Source organism: Squalius cephalus, assembly GCF_949319135.1.
Source record: "Squalius cephalus genome assembly, chromosome: 13".
In the NCBI taxonomy this organism is placed as follows: domain Eukaryota; kingdom Metazoa; phylum Chordata; class Actinopteri; order Cypriniformes; family Leuciscidae; genus Squalius; species Squalius cephalus.
In genome coordinates this window covers 17857092-17876590 of record NC_137134.1, presented here as the reverse complement: position 1 = coordinate 17876590, position 19499 = coordinate 17857092, and the positions used below count along the sequence as shown (strand labels likewise).

General features: G+C 40.7%; 1 protein-coding gene across 3 annotated transcripts in view; it reads left to right on the top strand.

Annotated features, from left to right (window-relative positions):
- Positions 1-19499, top strand: part of cpamd8 (C3 and PZP like alpha-2-macroglobulin domain containing 8) — a 36550-nt gene that overhangs the window by 3734 nt on the left and 13317 nt on the right. For 2 of the 3 annotated variants that reach the window (XM_079890244.1, XM_079890245.1), the window contains exons 3-35: positions 187-209; positions 288-453; positions 974-1026; positions 1426-1443; positions 2082-2136; positions 2278-2391; positions 2592-2676; positions 2760-2868; positions 3231-3458; positions 3566-3736; positions 4453-4581; positions 4672-4867; positions 5486-5661; positions 5797-5946; positions 6020-6178; positions 6260-6402; positions 6506-6568; positions 7629-7860; positions 8421-8574; positions 9522-9661; positions 9952-10003; positions 10122-10420; positions 11659-11884; positions 11995-12171; positions 12309-12390; positions 15202-15358; positions 15723-15797; positions 16901-17066; positions 17150-17236; positions 17317-17453; positions 17704-17859; positions 18116-18178; positions 18806-19053. In XM_079890244.1, coding sequence (XP_079746370.1) covers positions 187-209; positions 288-453; positions 974-1026; positions 1426-1443; positions 2082-2136; positions 2278-2391; positions 2592-2676; positions 2760-2868; positions 3231-3458; positions 3566-3736; positions 4453-4581; positions 4672-4867; positions 5486-5661; positions 5797-5946; positions 6020-6178; positions 6260-6402; positions 6506-6568; positions 7629-7860; positions 8421-8574; positions 9522-9661; positions 9952-10003; positions 10122-10420; positions 11659-11884; positions 11995-12171; positions 12309-12390; positions 15202-15358; positions 15723-15797; positions 16901-17066; positions 17150-17236; positions 17317-17453; positions 17704-17859; positions 18116-18178; positions 18806-19053 — 4489 coding nt within the window. The remainder of the gene's footprint in view (positions 1-186; positions 210-287; positions 454-973; positions 1027-1425; positions 1444-2081; positions 2137-2277; positions 2392-2591; positions 2677-2759; positions 2869-3230; positions 3459-3565; positions 3737-4452; positions 4582-4671; positions 4868-5485; positions 5662-5796; positions 5947-6019; positions 6179-6259; positions 6403-6505; positions 6569-7628; positions 7861-8420; positions 8575-9521; positions 9662-9951; positions 10004-10121; positions 10421-11658; positions 11885-11994; positions 12172-12308; positions 12391-15201; positions 15359-15722; positions 15798-16900; positions 17067-17149; positions 17237-17316; positions 17454-17703; positions 17860-18115; positions 18179-18805; positions 19054-19499) is intronic. The other variant, XM_079890246.1, reaches the window with a different exon arrangement.

Genomic DNA, 19499 nt, shown 5'->3' with positions numbered 1-19499 from the left:
CAATGCTTAAGCCTCATTTTCATTTGTGAGAAATTATATACAGGTATGGCACATACTCTACATGAATTAGCAAAATTCATAGCTTTTAATGAAGGTTGTGTCCAATAAAGCCCCTTATATATCACAATAAACTCATGTTTTGATTCAGAAATCTGGGTGCTGACTTACATTTTTTTCTCATTTCAGATAAAGCCACCATCAAAATAAAGGTGAGCAAATCACATCAGCCAATTCTCCTGAGCTTAGTGTGACATTTACTGTATGCCTAATAACCACAATGTTCCCAGGTGCCATCAGATCTCAGAGGCCAGGCACATCTGAAGGTTTGGGGGAACCGTCAGCTCAATGAGGGTGGCTACATCTTTCACAACCACACCACTGTGACGGTGGACAGCAAAGGCTCAACTGTTTTCATCCAGACTGACAAGCCAGTTTATAAGCCCCTGCAGAAAGGTCTCTACATTCACCTAACACAAATGAGTTACTTATGACACTAACTGTGTTTGTAATGCTAAATGTCTCAATGCAGTTGATACTGGCTATGTTCAGATTACTGTCGTACTACAGACTATACACTGTATACTTCCTAATACTTTTAAAAAATAATATGTGCATATATTATGCTGTGGGAAACATTCCAAACACTGTTTTCACATGGCACCTGCACAATTTCAAATTTTGCCAAAACTCTTATGTTTCAAAAACTTGTTCGATATTTCTTCCAATGCATTCATGACACTAGAAATGAAAGGATTGAGTGCATTGCATTGTGGGATACAGTATTTTACGAAGTATTATTTGCTGAATACAGCAGAATTTGAGTGTTTTGTATTTTGTGCATACTAAAAATGCAGCAAAAATAGCATAGAAATTAGCATGCTATTCCGAGCTAGGCCAGTGTCACAAATAGCTTTGAGAAAGAAGCAAGCTGAATTTGAATTCATTTCTGTTTGTTTCTTTCTCTCCCCTCTAGTTCTTATAAATGTGTATGCTGTCACGCCAAACCTAAGGCCAACCAGTGAAAAGGTAAAGTCCTGAAATTACATGCTAAATTACGTTTTGTAGTAGAGGAGCATTGTCCTTTTCAGCACTAGCAACATTTATCTAGTGTCTAAAGGCTTATCCTGCAAGCATTTCCAGAAAGTGGCAAAAGGTAGCTTAGCTGTATGCCCCTCATACACAAACAAACATGCAAATTACAGAAACACATTCACCAGAGCCAACTTGAAATCAAGCTTTTTTCCAAAAGCGGCTCCAGCTGTAATGTGTCTTTTTTGAAAATTGCTAAAGGTTGGCCGCTGGTAAAACTTCTCTCAGTTGCAGGATTGATTGAAATCTTGATGGGGCTAATGTAGCTGTAGTTATACATATGTGTTATATGTGTCGTCCTCATCCCTCTAATCATTTCCTTGTTTTGTTTTACAGATTGACGCTTACATAGTGGTGAGTGGAGGCCATGGGGTGGACACTGCTGTGGTTGGAGTGTTTCTTTCCCAGCAAGGGTCCATGTTGCACAGCTATAGAGCTTGACAACTGGTCCGCCAGTGTTGGGTTCGACCCTGGAGCAGACGCTTGTGGGCGACTAGGGAGATAAAAGGGAGCGAGTCTTCCTGGGGCATTTCCCCCCGCTGCTCTGTGCTTAGCTTCCATCTTTTTCCCACATGCTGCTTGGTCTTTGAAGCGTCTCTGGGGCAAACACTGTTGCTTAGTTCCAGAAAATTCTTCTGAAAGCTGTGCAAATGGCCAAAGGGGGAGCAGAAAAAATGTTTGCTATGTATACGATGCTTCATGTTTATGTTAGTTTGGCACCGTCGGCCTCTGGCTCTCGCTGGAGGAAGTGTCAGTCGGGGTGTGTGTAGTTTTGTCTTGATTGACGGGCTCCTGGAGTGTTGGCCCTTTGAGTCAGGGCAAGGTCAGTTTGTTTAAAAGCATCATTGGATTTGAAACGTGTTTTCCTAAGCTTGTTTCTATGCTGCCTTTTTACGAGTGTAAAGTGGCCTCCAGATTTAAGCCAGGCAAATAAGTAAGAAAAAGACTATTTTAACCACATAGTGTTGAAGATTACCACTTTGTTTACCCAGGACCCCAGAGGATCCCGCATAGTCCATTGGAAAGATCTGAAGTCTGTTTGTTGTGGTAAGAACTCTTACTGTCTTGTTCCTTTGGCTGTTATCAGGCTGTTGTATTTTGTTATCATGTTGCAATCATTGTCACAATATATAATAAGCTTTGATATATTTATAGTGCTGATATTTTAATGTCACTATTGTCTCTTAGGAATCGTCAATATGAGCTTTCCACTATCAGACCAACCAGTCTTCGGGGAATGGTTAGTTTTCGTGGAGATGCAAAGCCACACGTACAACAAGTCATTTGAGGTGCAAAAGTATGGTAAGCAGTGTTGATCCTTTTACAAGAACAGATTCAGATAATTGTAACACAACATAGTGAATAATCTCTAAAAGATGGAAAATCAATAACATTCTGTAAAGCATGAATTCAAAAAATGCTATTATTTGACAAAATTAAAGTAAAAGTAAAATGGATAGAAAAGAATGAATATGATTGATTTTGGTCTTCTTCTTGAACAGTCATGCCCAAGTTTGAGCTCATCATTGAGCCCCCTCCCTACATTCGAGACCTCAATTCATGTGAACAGGTCACAGTCAAGGCAAGGTAAGAGGAAGAATCTGCCTGCCATCTTAAACAAGTAATTTTGCAATGACTTCCAATATCTCAATAACCCTGCCATCTCCCAGGTACACCTTTGGAAAGCCAGTGTCAGGCAAATTAACAGTTAATATGACAGTCAATGGAGTAGGCTACTACAGACATGAAGTTGGCCACCCGGTGGTGAAATCAATGGAGGTGAGTGCATAATAAAATATTTCCCTGATGAAAAGACCAGCATACTTAACTTACTCAAACAGTAAAACTTCTTTGGTTGACCACCTTAAACAGCAAAGTTCTGCACTGGTCTACCAGTGCCTTGTCCTAAATGCAAGTTGAGGTCATATAGACTGTCGAGCAGTTGTCCACTATGAAGTCCAAACCAGTGCAAGCTCTGCAAAAGGGCACATTGCTTGCATATGTTATCCGCCAAGGTGTACTCCATAGCAACTCCTTGAGATAGCTTCCAATCTTGTGGACTTCATGGACAAGACTGCAAGTCGAGATCAAAAGACCAAAAGTAGCAACTCTCTGTAACCAGTTTCTTTTCTTTTACATAGATCAAAGGCTCAGCCACTTTCAGCCTCTGTGTAAAGGACATGATGCCCTTAGAAGTTACAGACCATTTCCGAGGCGCAGTGAACATGTGGGTGACAGTGAGCAGTGTGGACGGTGGGCGGCAGACCATATTTGACGATTCTACGCCAGTCCACAAGCAACTCATTGACATCAAGTACTCCAAAGATACTCGCAAGCAGTTCAAACCTGGTCTGCCCTACAAGGGGATGGTGAGAAGGAGGATCAGTCTTCTGTTGGAAAGCAGATAATGTTTCCTTTTATCCTTTTTACTAATCAATCCTAATTTGGAATGATCGTTTTTCACCACTGACCCCAGATTGAGGTGACCTATCCGGACGGGAGCCCAGCGGAAGGAGTGCAAGTGCGGGTTAAGGCCGAACTCACCCTGAAGGACAACGTCTACACCAGCGAACTGGTCTCTCGCAATGGCAAAGCCACTTTCGAGATCCCCTCCATCCCCACGGCTGCCCAGTACGTCTGGCTGGAGGTCAGTGGGAGGGATGTGGAGATGTAGCGGAAACTACTTCTGGGGGTGGTTTAACCTGGTGCAGGGGTAGCCAACCCTGCTCCTGGAGAGCTACCTTGCTGCAGACTTTAGTACCAACCCTGCTCCAACAGACCTGCCTGTGTTGTCAAGTAATCTTGAACACCTTTAATAGCTGTAGGTGTATTGGATTAGGGTTGAAGCTAAACTCTGCAGGTTGTTAGCCCTCCAGGAGCAGGGTTGGCTGCCCCTGATCTTGTGATTCCTTAATTATGATTTGATAGTACTAACCCTGAAAAGTTGTTGGTTCAAACCCTGCAAAGGGTTATGCATGACTAGTACCATTGTTTAGGAAGGTTGCTCAAGTGCCAATGGGACTATGCCTCTAATGTCACTTTCACTCTAGATGTTTTGGTCTAAACTGGGTTATATTTACCATAAATGTTTGTTTGATCAGTGAGAAGGCCGTCTTACAGGTAAATACAAAAGATCCATACTTGGATCAGTGTAAATCTATCAGGGTCTGTAGTTTGGTGCCTGTGAACCACAGTATGGTTAGTGGTTGATAAGAAGGCTATCTGAAAGAGAACTACTATTGATTGTTTATTTTGCATAGCTGTTCACCAAAAGTTTGGTAGAAACACCAAATAGAGTCCAAATGAAACACACAGTGCCTACATTTCTAACTTCATTTGAATTTCTTCTCTCTTTGATTGCAGTCAAAAGTGACTGCCATTGATGGCAGGCCTGCAGGAGACCAGTATCTCCCTAACTATCTGTCCATCAGTAGCTGGTATTCACCGAGCAAGTGCCACATCCAGCTTCTAAGTCCCCATGCTCCTCTTATGGTAAGAGACATTGCCAGTATCATTAGTGGTGATTGCTAAGATATACAAAAGTATTTTATAAGTTTAAACAACCTTTAATCATGTGTCTAGATTGGAAAAGAAGCAGAGATCTCCTTGAAGTCCACCTGTCCCTGTAACTTCACCTTGCACTATGAGATCGCCTCTCGTGGGAATATCGTGCAGTCTGGTCAGAGGCATACCAAGAGCATGGCCAATCGTGAAAAGAGAGCTACCATCACCTTTGACACGAACATTCACACCACTGCCAAACCACCACAAGACACAGGTCAGTTTTATTGCAATAACTGCGATAAGCCTTTGTTCAGTTTATGAACTTAATAATAGGCCTTTTTGTCCTTAAAAATAAAATCAGTGTCATTTCTATCACATGTAAAGTTATGTATTGTATTTGATAACATTCTGTAATTGATTTTGGTCACTCTGATAATTTCATAGCTAAAATTGTATGTATTAATTTATATATGTATCAATTTTATGCAAATAAAATTAAATAATATTTCCACTTTTTTGCATAAAGTTGAAAATGACAAACAAAAATATTCTGTTCACATGTGATTTTTACGTTTATTTGACAATCATAGTTTTTGAAAAATGTATATATATATAATTTTCACCCAGTATGTTTGAAATTATGTATTTCACCTTTTTTGATTTTCTTCATTTTTAATGATATTTGACATTTTTGATAATTTTATAATGGACTGTTATTTCCATTTCTGTTACTTTCTGTACTTTATGTTGCATATTTTCATAACAAAATGTTTTGGAACATGAATTAATCAATTAATGAAGCTTACTAATAGCTCATAAAGGCACTATTCTTCCTCTTTTTTTTTCCTCCCCATTTTTTTTCTGTCCATCTTTATGTCCTTTGTCTGCCCAGACTCTGGTGTGTCCTCTTCTCAGGCGGAAACAGACAGCTGCGTGTCGGTTCTGCATTTCAATGTGACTCCTGCCATGGCCCCTCTCAGTCGCCTACTGGTCTACTATGTTCGGGAAAATGGAGAGGGTGTGAGTGACAGTCTGCAACTTCCTGTGCAGCCCCGCTTCGAAAATGAGGTGGGTTGAGTAGCTCACTAATTGTTATTCTGGCGTATAATTTATTAAAGGGATGGTTCACCAAAAAAGTTCTGTCATTACAGTATTTACCCACCCCCATATCGTTCCAAACTCGTATGACTTTCTTGTCTTTAGGTCTCTTTGTCTTTGTCCACAAATGAGTCGATGCCGGGCAGTCCGATCAGTCTGAAGGTCAGAGCAGAGAGTGGCTCATGTGTATGTGTAGCTTCTGTGGACAAAAGCATGTATCTTCTCAAACCAGGCTTCCAGCTCACACCTGAGAAGGTCAGTCCTCATCTGAACCCTCATATATACCACCGATAGCTCGGAAGTTGTCTTAACTGGGTTTGGTTTGAAGGTGTTCAAGGAACTGGCTGACTTTGATGTATCAGATGCCTTTGGGATACCCAAAGATGAGGGACATTTTTGGTGGCCAGGCTTGTCGTCGCGAAGACGACGCTCCTCTGTGTTTCCATGGCACTGGGACATCACTAAAGATGCCCGTTTTGCTTTTACGGTGAGGATATCACTTTTTTAGAAAATATAAACCTCTAGTTTAGATATCAAATGCTAATATGTCCATGCAATTGTGTTGTAGGAGACGGGGCTGGTGGTGATGACAGATATGGTGAGTCTCAATCACAGGCAGAGTGGAGGGATGTATACAGACGAGGCTGTGCCTGCTTTCCAACCGCACACCTCCACCCTGGTGGCAGCAATGCACTCCCGATCTGGGACACGGTACACATGCTCACAGTGTCTGAAATTATAAGGTTAATCTCACATTCCATTGTCTCTAAGTTCAGTAAGAGAATTGTTTCTTATGTCAGTGTGTGTTTTTCAGGGCAGAGAACCGCAGACGTACATTCTTCCCAGAAACATGGATATGGCATTGCTTTAACATCAGGTAGTGAAATATTACTTTGGTTAACTCGCATTTTTAGATTTTAGATGCATGCAGAAACATACTGAGTACAATACAGCTACAAAATGTGGGGTTAATAAGAGATTAATTATTTTGTTCAGCAAGGATTCTTTAAATTGATCAAAAGTGACAGTAAAGACATTATGTTCCAAATGACTTCTATTTCAAATAAATGCTGGTATTTTAAGCTTTCTATTCATAAAAGAATCCTTAAAAAAAACAAAAAAACATTATGGTTTCCACAAAAATATTAAAATCATTTGCTTTCACCCTCATGTCATTTCAAACCCGCAAGACTTTTGTTCATCTACGAAACACAACTGAAGATATTTAAAGGAAATATGAGAGCTTTCTGTCCCTCCATTAAAAGTTCACACAACTACCACTTTGATGCTTCAAAAAGTTCATAAAGAGATCATAAAATTAATCCATATGAATCGAGTGGTTTAGTCCAAATTTTCTGAAGAGACACGATCGCTTTATATGATGAACAGATTTAATTTAGGCTTTTATTCACATATAAACATTCATCAACTCACATAAGTTGTGGTAAAAGGAAGCTCAATCATGCTTGCTTGACGTGCGAGAACCAATGAGGTTCATTCTCGTGTTACGCAGCACGTTTGAGTTTCTGCAAGAACCAATGAGGTTTGTTCTCGCACTTCAAGCTTATATGATTGAGCTTCTGTTTATGTTTGTTGATCAATGTTATTATGTGAATAAAGACTAAATTCAATCATATAAAACAATAAAGTCTCTTCAGAAATTTTGGACTAAACCTCTCGATTCGTATGGATTAGTTTATGATCTCTTTATTAACTTTTTTATAAATGTAATATTTTCAGATTAACACGTTAAAAAAGAGAGAGCGGCCAACCAAGGATGGTCTGAATGTAGGCCTTTTCTATAAGTCGCGCTCACCTCAGCATGCTTCTCTTTGGGAAGCCAATTGGTGCGATACATGAGACCCACAGGATGCTCATATACACGCATATATATATATATATTCATACTTTTTACTAATTGTAACTTTTATTTACAGCAGTGTTACTGGGGAGGCTGAGTTACGTTTGGATGTCCCCGATTCCATCACCACATGGGTGACGAGGGCTATTGGTCTGTCTGCGGAGAAGGGTCTGGGTCTGGCTCAGACTGCTGAACTGCGCACATTTAAGCCCTTCTTCATCGACTTCACCCTGCCGTACAGCGTTGTCCGTGGTGAACAAACCAAAGTCCCACTGACAGTATATAACTACCTTCCTACATGTGCTGAGGTGCGCATGTGTTTTTACACAGATCTTGTTAAAACTGATCAATATTTGTCACAATCAGATAACAGAAAAAGATAAAAGTTTCATAGAGAATTGGGTCCAATAAGGAACCACCCAACACACTCTAGCAACCATAAAACAACAACAACTCAGAACATCTTAGCAACTGAATAGCAACACTTTGGCATCATGGCAACAAGTTTTGCACAGACAAGCACCATTTACAAGACACTTACATGACTTTGATACACTACCATGGTTTCTGCCTTCATATCATGTGGATTCAAATATTATTTAGTATCAGCTTATTTTTGACTTGAGGTATGTGCAGAGAAAAGATTTGCAGCCGTTTTTGGCGCTGAGGGGTTTAGAGTTGAATCCTTGAGGAACGATGGGAGGCCATGAGTTAGGCAGCATGGAAAATGTGCAATGCACCTCAAAAATTCCCTAGAATCCTTTAGGAGCCCTTGGGAGTTCATGCTGTATTTTTGAAAAAGCAGGCAGCATGTGTTTGTGCAATACCGCGAAACTCCATGACTTAATTGTACGCTCATTCTCCGTAGGTCCATGTGACAGTGTCAGTGCCCAAAGGGATCAAGTTTGTGGGTCACCCAGGGAAACACCATCTTACCCGGAAAAAGTGTGTGGCGCCTGGGGAGGCCACGCCCACTTTTATAGTTCTGCTCTTTTCTGAACTGATATCCGCCAACATCACAGGTTAGTCCATTAAATACTTCAACAATGCCCCTACAGGTGGGTAAATCAACTACTTTACACAAACGGCAAACTAAATCAGAACAACTACGTGAGGTGCATCTTGGGATAATTTTTTAAAACGTATTAAAGGAGTTCACCTGTATGCTGGACATGTCTCTGCCTTCATATCATGTGGGTTTGAAGCCCTTAGACCAAAAGACATTTTGGATCATCACTTTTTACTGGTAGTGTATAAATCTTGGGCTTGCTATGTGTTTGACAAGAATTGTGTATTTATTCTCACTGTAGTTTACAGAAGGTTTATTATTACAAGACATTGCAAACATTCTTGGGAATATTAATCAATCGTTGTAACTTTCTGACTCTTTGGCTTGTTTCAGCCTGCAATTTTTTTAATGTAGTGCCATTTCATCCTTAGCAAAGCACAGATGCCAAATAAAACCTTTGCCATTGACTTATGTAATGACCCATGCTGGAGAATAGCTATGTTCTTTTTGAGCTATCAGATGAGGAAAAGTACATAAGGGCATAGTGGTGGGGGTCTTTTCCATCCATCTCTATGGTGTGTCAATGAATTTGTAGGTCAGTGCTAGCCAATGCCCCCCCCCATGGCTCTGTCCTAGTCCCCCTGGCTCCAAGTCCTTCCTTCTCACTACACACATACAAAGGGGCTTTGCTGGCAAGCAGCCATTCTGCTGCAAAGCCATGTGTGTATCCTATTATCCCCAGGCCATCAGGGTCTCGGAAGACATTACGGGTTTGTTCAAAAAAAAAGGGAAGAAATCATGCTGCCAGAAGTCTCACATGTGTGCACTTGTGTATATATATTAGTGCATGTATATTTTGCCAAACAGCAACTTTTCCCCTCTTATGCACCCACAATGCAAATAAAGCATTTTCGTCATTGAGTTGTTCTCTGTCATTTCCCATATTTGTTTCCATGGCAGCTCGTGCCGTGGCCTACAGTGAGCCAAGTTGTTGCTCTGATGGGTTGCAGTCCAGCAAAGCAGGCAAAGTGGGTGAGGAACAGGAGGACAGGAGAAGCCCCGCAGGCATGGACTATGTTCGCAGGAGCGTGCTGGTAGAGGTGGGGACTCTGAGTCTTATAGTCGCTATATGTTGTGTTGCAAACAGGTGTTTTAGTGAGTGTTATATACCTCTTCTGGTACTTTTTGAATGTACTGATTGATTGGACCAGCACAGTATAATTTGCACTGGAGATCACTTATCTGTTTTTGCGGTGTTCCAGACCAGAGTATGTGAGCGGTACAAAGTTTAAAAAGGAGTGTGCAGAGGAGTTATGTGATTTTTGCTTGGAGCACAGAGTGTTTTTTTGTCTGTATTTTGCTTAAATATCCCTCTCTTGTTTTTCCGTAGCCTGAAGGTTTGCCTAGAGAATACACGTACAGCGTCTTTTTCTGTCCAAACGGTAAACAAGTGTTCATGTTCTTTATTAATTCTTTAATTTGTTCACACTGATAGTATTAGTTGCTTGCTTCAAAAATGGGAAATTTATTCTCAAATATTTCTACCCTCACATTTCACAGAACGAATCCACATCTCCACACCCAACAAGTACGAGTATCAATACGTGAAGAAGCCAGCCAAAGTTGCACATGTTCAAGTGGCCATCAAAAGCCACAATGACGCCCACATTGCCCTCTCACCAAGCGCACATGACAGTACCGAAATGGTGGAGATTGTGCTGGGTGGAAGGCAAAACTCGCGCTCCTGGATCTCACGGGGTAAGATGGGAGAGCCTGTAGCCAGCGCCCCAACGCCAGCAATCCTATCCTGGGATGAATTCCGAAGCTTTTGGATCAGCTGGAGAGGAGGGGGGGTGCAGGTAAGTTGAAAGCATTAGGAGTTGCAGCTTTTGATTTGATGGCTACCATATAGAGGGTAGTTCAGGATGTGACTTTAGGCCAAATTATACGAGGTTATAAGCAGATTTACAAATTACCTTGATTTTATGACCACAAGGGGTCGCTTCCATCAAATTGAGCAAGTGTGTTCAGATCATGGCGATAGTGGCGCTTACCAAGTTTTGCTTTGGTACGAAAAAGTTTTGGACCATTACACACGTCCAGTTGACTTTGTTAGAACATAATTCAGTAACAGTTATGATTATCATAAATCCATTTTGTACATTTTGTCAGGCTTGTTCATTTGGTACATTTCTGAGATGAAAGGGAAAATTGGATGGAGGGGCTCCAATTCTAGCTCGTTACTAAAAAAGTACACCATTTTCAGAACCGCTCCGCTACTGTCATGGAGACTTAAAAAATTTAGTGGTGTTAGTAGTGTTTCTGTTTGTTTTGTTGAGCTCCCTAGCACTGCATTGCATACTAATGAGGTCATATTCTACTGGCTAATGTCACTGCAAAGACGCTGTGATTTATGACCACTGCCTAGCTCTTACTGGCACAAAAAGATTCAGATCCGACACTGAAGTTACTCTGCTTCACTTGTACATTACTTGCACATAGCAGGGGCTATATTTGTTTTGATATTGTGAGCTATTTTCAGTGTAGCATAAGTCATATTCCATTTTAGATGGTCTAATATTTAATGACAAACTCTTTTCAATACCAAGGTAGTCTGTTTATGGGAGATTCCAAACTGGGTCTATGTAGGCTTAAGGTGATGTGGGTAGCTATTGCCAAGGCTTGGCAATTGTTTTTTATGAGCTCCATGTGCCTGTTAAATGCAGTGTTCATCAAACTGCTTTTTGAGTAGAAATTAATTGGTTTCCATGTTATTATTGAATTAAAGCGTAGTCGTACTTGCTTAGTTTCCTCTGAATGAACGCATACAAATCTCCACCACGTCATGCGCAGATCAGTTCATTGTTTTGTAAGGGTGTTTCCGAAAAATAAAAAATTCGGAAAGAGTCTTTTATTTTCACAAGATTTACACGCAAACACAAAACACCTGCACAGTGCTTCTCAGTTTGGATTCGATCTTTAGCTAGCTGGTGCGCAAAACCCTTTTGAAACTATTGAAAAAAGACCAGAACAGCTTGGCCTAGCTTGGTGATCAGCTAATAACTATAGTCTGGTTTCATAATCTTTCTTGTAATAGGTTGGCCATGGCCTAGAGCCCTCCAGTGAGACCCAGATCATGCAGTGGGCCGGACCACTCCCTGCTCATGTGCGGCATATTGGCTTCTCCACTGGCTGGGGTTCCGTAGGTGAGTTTAGGATCTGGCGCAAAGAAGATGCAGACGAGAACCACAATGAGGCCTTCACTCTAGGAGTCCCACACAACGTGGTGCCAGGCTCAGAGAGAGCCACCGCAGCCATGATTGGTGAGGAGGAATTTTTAGTGTATCCAACCAACAGAACACACCAAAACTTCACATTAAAGTTTGTTTGGTGGCATGTATAATTACTGTAGTGACAATCTTTTGTGTCCTAGGTGATGTCATGGGGCCCACCCTCAATAACCTTGACAAGCTCCTCCGACTTCCCTTTGGTTGTGGGGAGCAGAACATGATCCACTTCGCACCCAATGTCTTTGTGCTCAAGTACCTTCAGAAAACCCATCAGCTTAGCCCAGAGGTGGAGGCAGAGGCCACCGACTACCTACTGCAAGGTACAAGGCAGAACATGCCTTCATTCTTAAATGCGTCTTCTTGATTATTAATCTTCTGAAGAATTATTTAAAAGTGATTGAAGATCTGTGCAAACGCAGTGCAAACAATGCCTTGGGTCTTCCAATGTACCTGGCAGGTTATCAGAGGCAACTGACATACAAGAGGCAGGATGGTTCCTACAGTGCCTTTGGGGAAAGAGATTCCTCCGGAAGCATGTGGTAAGCTTCTACTGTGTGAAGTCTGTACATGCCATGTCTGCTAAGAAGTTGGCTTTAATTACAATAGCGTAAGCCATTGGTTCTAGTATGTCCTTTATTTAACCCCTCATCTCCAGTAAGAGAAAGGTGAACTTCACAAACATTCCATGTTTAATTATTTTTTCATTTACTGACACCATGCTACTCTGATTTATGGAAAGCTACAGTAAACCTCAGATTGAAAGTATATGATGTTTGTGTTCCCTAAAAACACAAAGAAATGCATTGTCCTCATGATATATATTTGTTTAGCACAAAAATTGAAGTGATTCATTTAAGAATGGTTGTCTGACTTTTAATAGAGCCATGGATTGTAAAATTTCGAGCTGACTGTACCCTGGAGCCTTATTAACAAACTACTAATAAGCTCCAGTCACTGGAGAACAGATTTATTGGTTGTTTTGGGGGATTTCTTCCCGTGGTCTAGAACAGCCATAATTAACTATGCCCTCTGTGAGGTCAAAACCCCCTACCCCCACTATATTGCCTGCTACACCGTCGGACACACGGGAGCCCGAGTTGCTGGAAAATGAAGTTAGCCTTAGCTATTGGAGTCACTAAAAGTAGGGCACATGCCTGATACCTGTACCCCCTTTTCTTGTATAATAATACTAGTCAATATATACTACTAGTCAACTAGTCCATTTTAACTAGTCATCTAGAAACGTACTTGACTGGCCTCCAGCATAATGTTTATATTGTAAATTATCCACCATACTCCTTGGTACCACAGCAGTTTTAGCTGGTTTTGGCCAATTAAATTATGCATTGACATATCGTGTGTGAGTGGAGAAAAAGTCCATGCAGGTGAGAAACAAATTTAGGTAAGAATGAATTGAGAAACCCTGACATCACTGAGAGTTTGAGTTGCATCACTGCTTTAAGTTTTGATTTGATGGGGGATTCCATCTTAAAGCTGTTGGGACATGATCCAATGGGAATGTCAAACCCTCTCTAAGATTGTACATTCGTCTGAGACTGTTTACAAGTCCGAAACAACCCTGCTTTTGTTTCTGGTCCAGTTTCAGCTATTAGAACAGATCATTTATTGCCAGGTGAACAGCAGCTCCAGAGCTGGGCTAATATGTCCCAGCTTGGGCTGAATGATAGGACAGGAAATTGTGGTTCCTAATGAAAAGATTGGCCATAATGGTGCAGCAAGTATTTAATGTCCCCATCAGCGCCTTGGTGCCCTAGTAATGCCAAGGCCTTCAAACCTAATCTGCTTCAATGGAAAGAGCAGCTAATGTTCTGGAACACAGTGGAAAATGTTATTTATAAATGCCTGTTCAGCTTTAGCAGAGTTTCGTAATGTGTGTGGATGTCTTCGAAAGTGGAGGAAAGATGTTTAAACCTTGGACCAGACCTGGCAACCCATCCTCTGGCATCACTCGCTGGCATCAGCATGTCTGGATCCAATGTGAGCCACATGCGGCAGTAATATACTCTACATCCCCCAGTAACCCACAGCAATCCCACAAACTCATGTAAGGTTGCTCTAGAACCTGAACGACTTTCTCCCATGGACCACTTATGGAGAAATGTTGAATATACTGGCTACACGGAAAAGTGAAAAGAGATCCAGACTGATGAGGTCAACAACAATTTCTGTGGACATGGATAGAAATAAAACCCAGTTTAATACTATGAAGGTCAAATTCTGTTGTTGAAATTTTGGGCTGCCTTAAAACCACATTCAAAAATGATATGCTTAAGGTTAGTAGCTCTTCACCTCGAGTTTGTTATTGAACGCTTGAAGTGGTTCAACACAGATGTTTCGGGATCATTTTAAGAGCCCTGTTTGCCTTGAGAGTCCTGGCAGTGGTTTCCGAGCATTCCAAAGTATTAGGTAAGGTGACTTCTTACAAGGATCACATTGTGAGAAAGGCACCTTGCAAACTTCTGATTGAATGTCTTGTGCAAGCCTAACTAGAAGAATCAGGGGTGTCCCCTTCACTTTTCTGCTCTTTAAATCATCTGAACACTTTCTAGAAATTTTCCCTTGGGTCAGGCAGTTAAAGACTCTGACACGGTATTACTTAACATTATAAAAATTCCTGAAGGCTCAATGCTTCAGTCTTACGACCTCTCTTGGGGAACATAACATCCAAGGCCAGGCCTGCAAGGACTCTGTAGTGTTGTTTGGGTGTTTGTCTTGACATCCCTACAGCTCATGCCTTTGGAAAGACTCGATGATTGTTTATTTATTGACCTTTATTTTAAGTGAAGTCACTTGTATCATCATCTGGCTGCTTTCGGGAATGCTGTCATGGCATGCTATGTTTAGTTAAAACAAATCAGAACATGGTTTACATGTTTGTAGAGCCTCAGTTCATTTAACTCACAGAGCTGAAAGCATTTACAAGGCAAAATCACTCAGCATTTCCATTAGCTGTTTCTTACACTTGTCAAAGTTCATCGTTGCTCTGATGTTTTCAGTAGCTTTCAGTTTATGTATGTATGTATTCCTGCATGCAGAAACATACTTGATTTGGCATTCTCCAAGAAAATCTACTTTGTTCACATCCACACTCTATGTATTAACTGTGTAGCTTGACTTACAGGCAAGTGTTTGAGTAAGTTTGCCAGGCCAAGAAAGAAAGTAGTTATGGACAAAGACAGTGGACAATTTTTGGTTAAAGACAGTGGACAATTTTTGGTTAATGTCAATTGTCATACCTTATGAGACTGATTTCGAACTCTTTACAAGTTGCCTAGAATGAACTTGTATAAGACATCAGTGTTGGTATCTGTTACCTCTTGGTCCTCCAGGTTGACTGCATTCGTACTGAAATCGTTTGCTCAGTCACGTGGCTTCATCTTCATTGATCCTGAAGAATTACGTTCAGCCAAATCCTGGCTGATCACTCATCAAAAGAACGAAGGATCGTTCCCAGCAATGGGCCGGATACTCAACAAAGACCTACAGGTACATAAATGGAGACTTCTTATTGTTCAATTCTGACTACCGTTGAGATTTCAGCGACATGGGTGAACTAGGAAAGGTCCATATGGAATCCAATGCACTGGTGCCCACTGAATTCGTAAAAGTTTATCCAAAAGACCTTACACAAAAAGGATAGCTTAGACCAAGATATGTTTACACTTGATACAGATCCTTTCTAGAAGTTCTAGAAGAACTATTTCAAAAACAGTTTAGTTGTCTCAGAACATTGTATAATTAAGCCAGTAGCCCTGAGGTTTACAAGTTCTCGTCAAACTGAGGAAGCTTGGATAGAGGTGTTATTTATCATCACTCTGGTGAAAGTTGCTCTGTCCCAATTCCTTTTAAGGGTGGGATTCATGGAAAGATCGCCTTGACTGCGTATGTGGTGGCAGCTCTTATGGAAACTGGGATTACAACCGAGGTGAGAGATCTCCCACATCTTGTTTACCCTGTATCCCATTAAACTACCTCTCAGTGAGGTCTCTTCGACAACCTTTTCACACAAATTTCCGGGATCCGTGTTAAGAGGGCATTCCTGCTTCGTAAGATGATGGATGTGCTGGCAGAGAATCAACAGTATTTCTTTCAGCCTTGTGATAAGTAATCTAATATGGAAGCTTGCTGTCTAAATCTAAAGATTTATGATAAGAACATGCATAGACAATGGAATTTTTCACCCTGCTTACATTCCCTTCTTCAAACTCAAGAGATTTGACAATTCCATTAAATGCACCATGACCATGTTGCAATTTCTTTACGTTGCCCAGCTAATGCATACATTTACGTTCATTGTCATTAAAAATGCAACTTGTTAACGAAAAATAACTAAAATTTAGGGCTGTCAAAGGTAACATGTTTGCATGCTATTAACTGGAACCAATTAGACCTGCATGATGATGTTAATCATGATTTAAATATTTTAATTGTTTGACAGCCCAAATTTGAGTAGGTTCGGTCATTTGTACAATCTGAGTTTTCATTAACGAAACAGCACCTCATAACTTCCTGCTGAAGATTAGAGCCAAGTCTTTCCCACCTGCCCTCTGACATTTCGCTTAGGTAATGTGTGGCATTGTAGCCTTCGAAGTACAGACAAAATGATTAACTTCAAAGATCCACATCTCTCACTCTTAAATCGACTTGATGAAAAGAATACCAGTCAGATTAGCGTGCATGCCTGCTCAGGGCTAGCGTCCAGGTTCCATGAGAAAAAGGACATATGGTACAGATAAAAGTCAGTCTGCTGATGCTAAGCAGATGAAAGATCATTAGCGAGGTTGTACATTTCTTAGGAAGAAAAAGCTGAAGGATTTAAATAGATTTGTACTGAAGGTATTTTGAAATTTAGCACAAGAAACACCTGTTAGCAGTGTAAAAGCGAAGCGATGTCTTTACATATTTTAGTGATCTCTCTCTACACCTTAGCAAAAATAGAAGTATGTTCAGATACACTTATTATTATTCTGATTAACTAGATTTATTATCCTTAGCCATTGAATTGTTCTGAATGGTGTTTTTATTCAGGAGGAAAAGGTTGCAGTTGCTAAAGCAAAGGCGTTTTTGGAGAGCAACACATACTCTGCTGACGACCCATATACTACTGCTTTGTCCGCATATGCACTCACTTTACTTCGCAGTCCATATGCTCCATTGGCTTTGAAGCGACTTAACCACATGGCCATCACTCAAGGTAATTTATCAAGGTGTATTAAAAGATAGTTATTGGTTGCAATTAGCATGTTGTTGATTCCAAATGTTTTGCTGTCTTTGCAGATGGTTTCACTCATTGGAGTCTTACTGGAAGCACTGTAACTGATGAGGACACATTCATGGGCTTCAGCGATGGCCTCTCCCAATCAGGTATCTGTCAATCAATCCATCAATCAATCAACTCACAAACGATATTCAATTCATCAAACTTGTTTTCTCTGCTTTTTTAGTTGTGTCAGCTGAAGTCGAGATGACGGCTTATGGTCTACTCACCTACACGCTTCTGGGTGACGTGGCATCGGCCCTACCTGTAGTTAAATGGCTGTCAAAACAAAGGAATGCCCTGGGAGGTTTTTCCTCAACTCAGGTGACAAATATGTTTTTCAGTCCTTGTTATTGGGCTACATTATGTTTGCCCCCAACAATCTACTACATTTGCTAAAGCGTGTAAATTATATATCCCACAATGCATTGCATTCAATCCAACAATGGTTGTATTTGTAATAGCATACTACTCTTTTGGATACAATAAGTAATACACTAGAGTGCACAAACATAGTTTAGGTTAATTGTGCGTTATTCAACTTGGGTTCTTTTCTTTTTTTATTCAAATACAGGATACTTGTGTGGCATTGCAAGCCCTGTCTGAATATGCCATCCTGTCATATGTGGGTGGGGTCAATCTCACCATATCTCTGGCTTCCACTAATCTGGATTTCCAAGAAACTTTTGAGCTTCAATGGGACAATAAGAAGATTCTTCAAAAAGCTGTGGTAAAAATCATCCACAAACACTACTGACATCTCTACATTCTACTGTCAGAGAGGTATTTTCAGTGAGGGCCTGAACTTGATACGCCCCTCCTCTCAGCATCTGCTTGGCACATCACCCCATTTTGTGATTAGCAGTGTCAGTTTAAATGCGTGTAATTTTGATGTTGGACAGGGGCCAGTCGGTTAATGTATTTGCTTATGCTTGTGCCGGTAATCTGATTGATAAGTCTTGCATTTTCTCTCTCTCTTTGTTCAGATACCCAGCATTCCAACGGGACTGTTTGTCAGCGCTAAAGGAGAAGGCTGCTGTCTAATGCAGGTAATGTTTCTGGCAAACTCAATACCACATTCTCTCTATGGATAAACGGTTGTACTCTTCGTCCTCCTCCTCCTCTTCTAGAGGCGAATCTCTCCGCCAGCTCTCTTTACTGGGGAAATTCAGTACTAATGTTCACATTCCTGCCTTTAGAATGGAAAGATCTGGTAAAAGTTAGGTAATTGTATGCCAGGGGTATGTTCTTTCTCCTGTAATCTACCCCTAGATGTGATGGTCTACTCAAATACTTTTGGTACGATGTCCCTTAGAAACAATAGACTCATTCTTGGCCACAGAACAACTAGAAACACATCAGCACCTTGACGTTCTGTTCTCAGGTTGTTTGGATGAAAAGATGCAAGTTTTAAGATTATCTTTTATCTGTGAGCAAACAAATAGTTTGTAACAAAATCCCTTACACTAAATATTTTGGCACGTAGATAACACAATTTGTGCTACAGACATGAATGAAACCTCAAATTTTGTCTCGTTTTTAGGAGACCTGGTGTACGACGTTACTCCTGGTTTTCCATAAAATTTCATATATACAAAAAATACTAATTTGAATGGAAATGGGGTGCCACGCAAAGACATCATGGGGATTCATCATATGCTTGTCTACATCTCCAGATTGATGTATCCTACAATGTGCCTGATCCAGTGGCTAAGCCAGCCTTTCAGCTGAAAATCGACCTCAAGGAACCCAGACAGGAACAGCACATCTTGCCATCCTCTCGACACATGTCTTCTCGCTCCCGTTCTCGTGATGATAACCGATCAGAGCTGAGTCGCAAGCGAAGGACTCCTGTAGACGATGAGGACCCCTCAGCCCACAAAGATCACCTGGACTACAGTGTTACTTTGGAGGTTTGCACCAGGTAACAACATCGACAAAAGGATTTGGGATTAGAGATTGATTTTAGAAGTATCCCAGATAGTATGTAATCATTGAAACAATGTTGAGTCAGTGTTGATGCGTCAACTCTAATTACATTGAATTAACATTACAAAGTGATGTTGCTTTAGCATCACTCTTGCACCCTCAGTTAATGGTGAAGCAATGTTGAGATTTCAACCAAAAATCAACGGTAATAGTATTGATTCAACATTACAAAGTGATAATTTATCAACCTCACTTTTGCACCCTCAGTTAATGTTGAACAAAAAAAATCAATGGTAATGCTATTGAATCAACATTACACTATGATTGATTCTACATCACTGATGCTGAATCAATATTGAAATTAACAAAAAATAATCAATGGTAATATTGTTGAATCAACATTACACTATGATGTTGAATCTACATCACTGCTGTTGAATC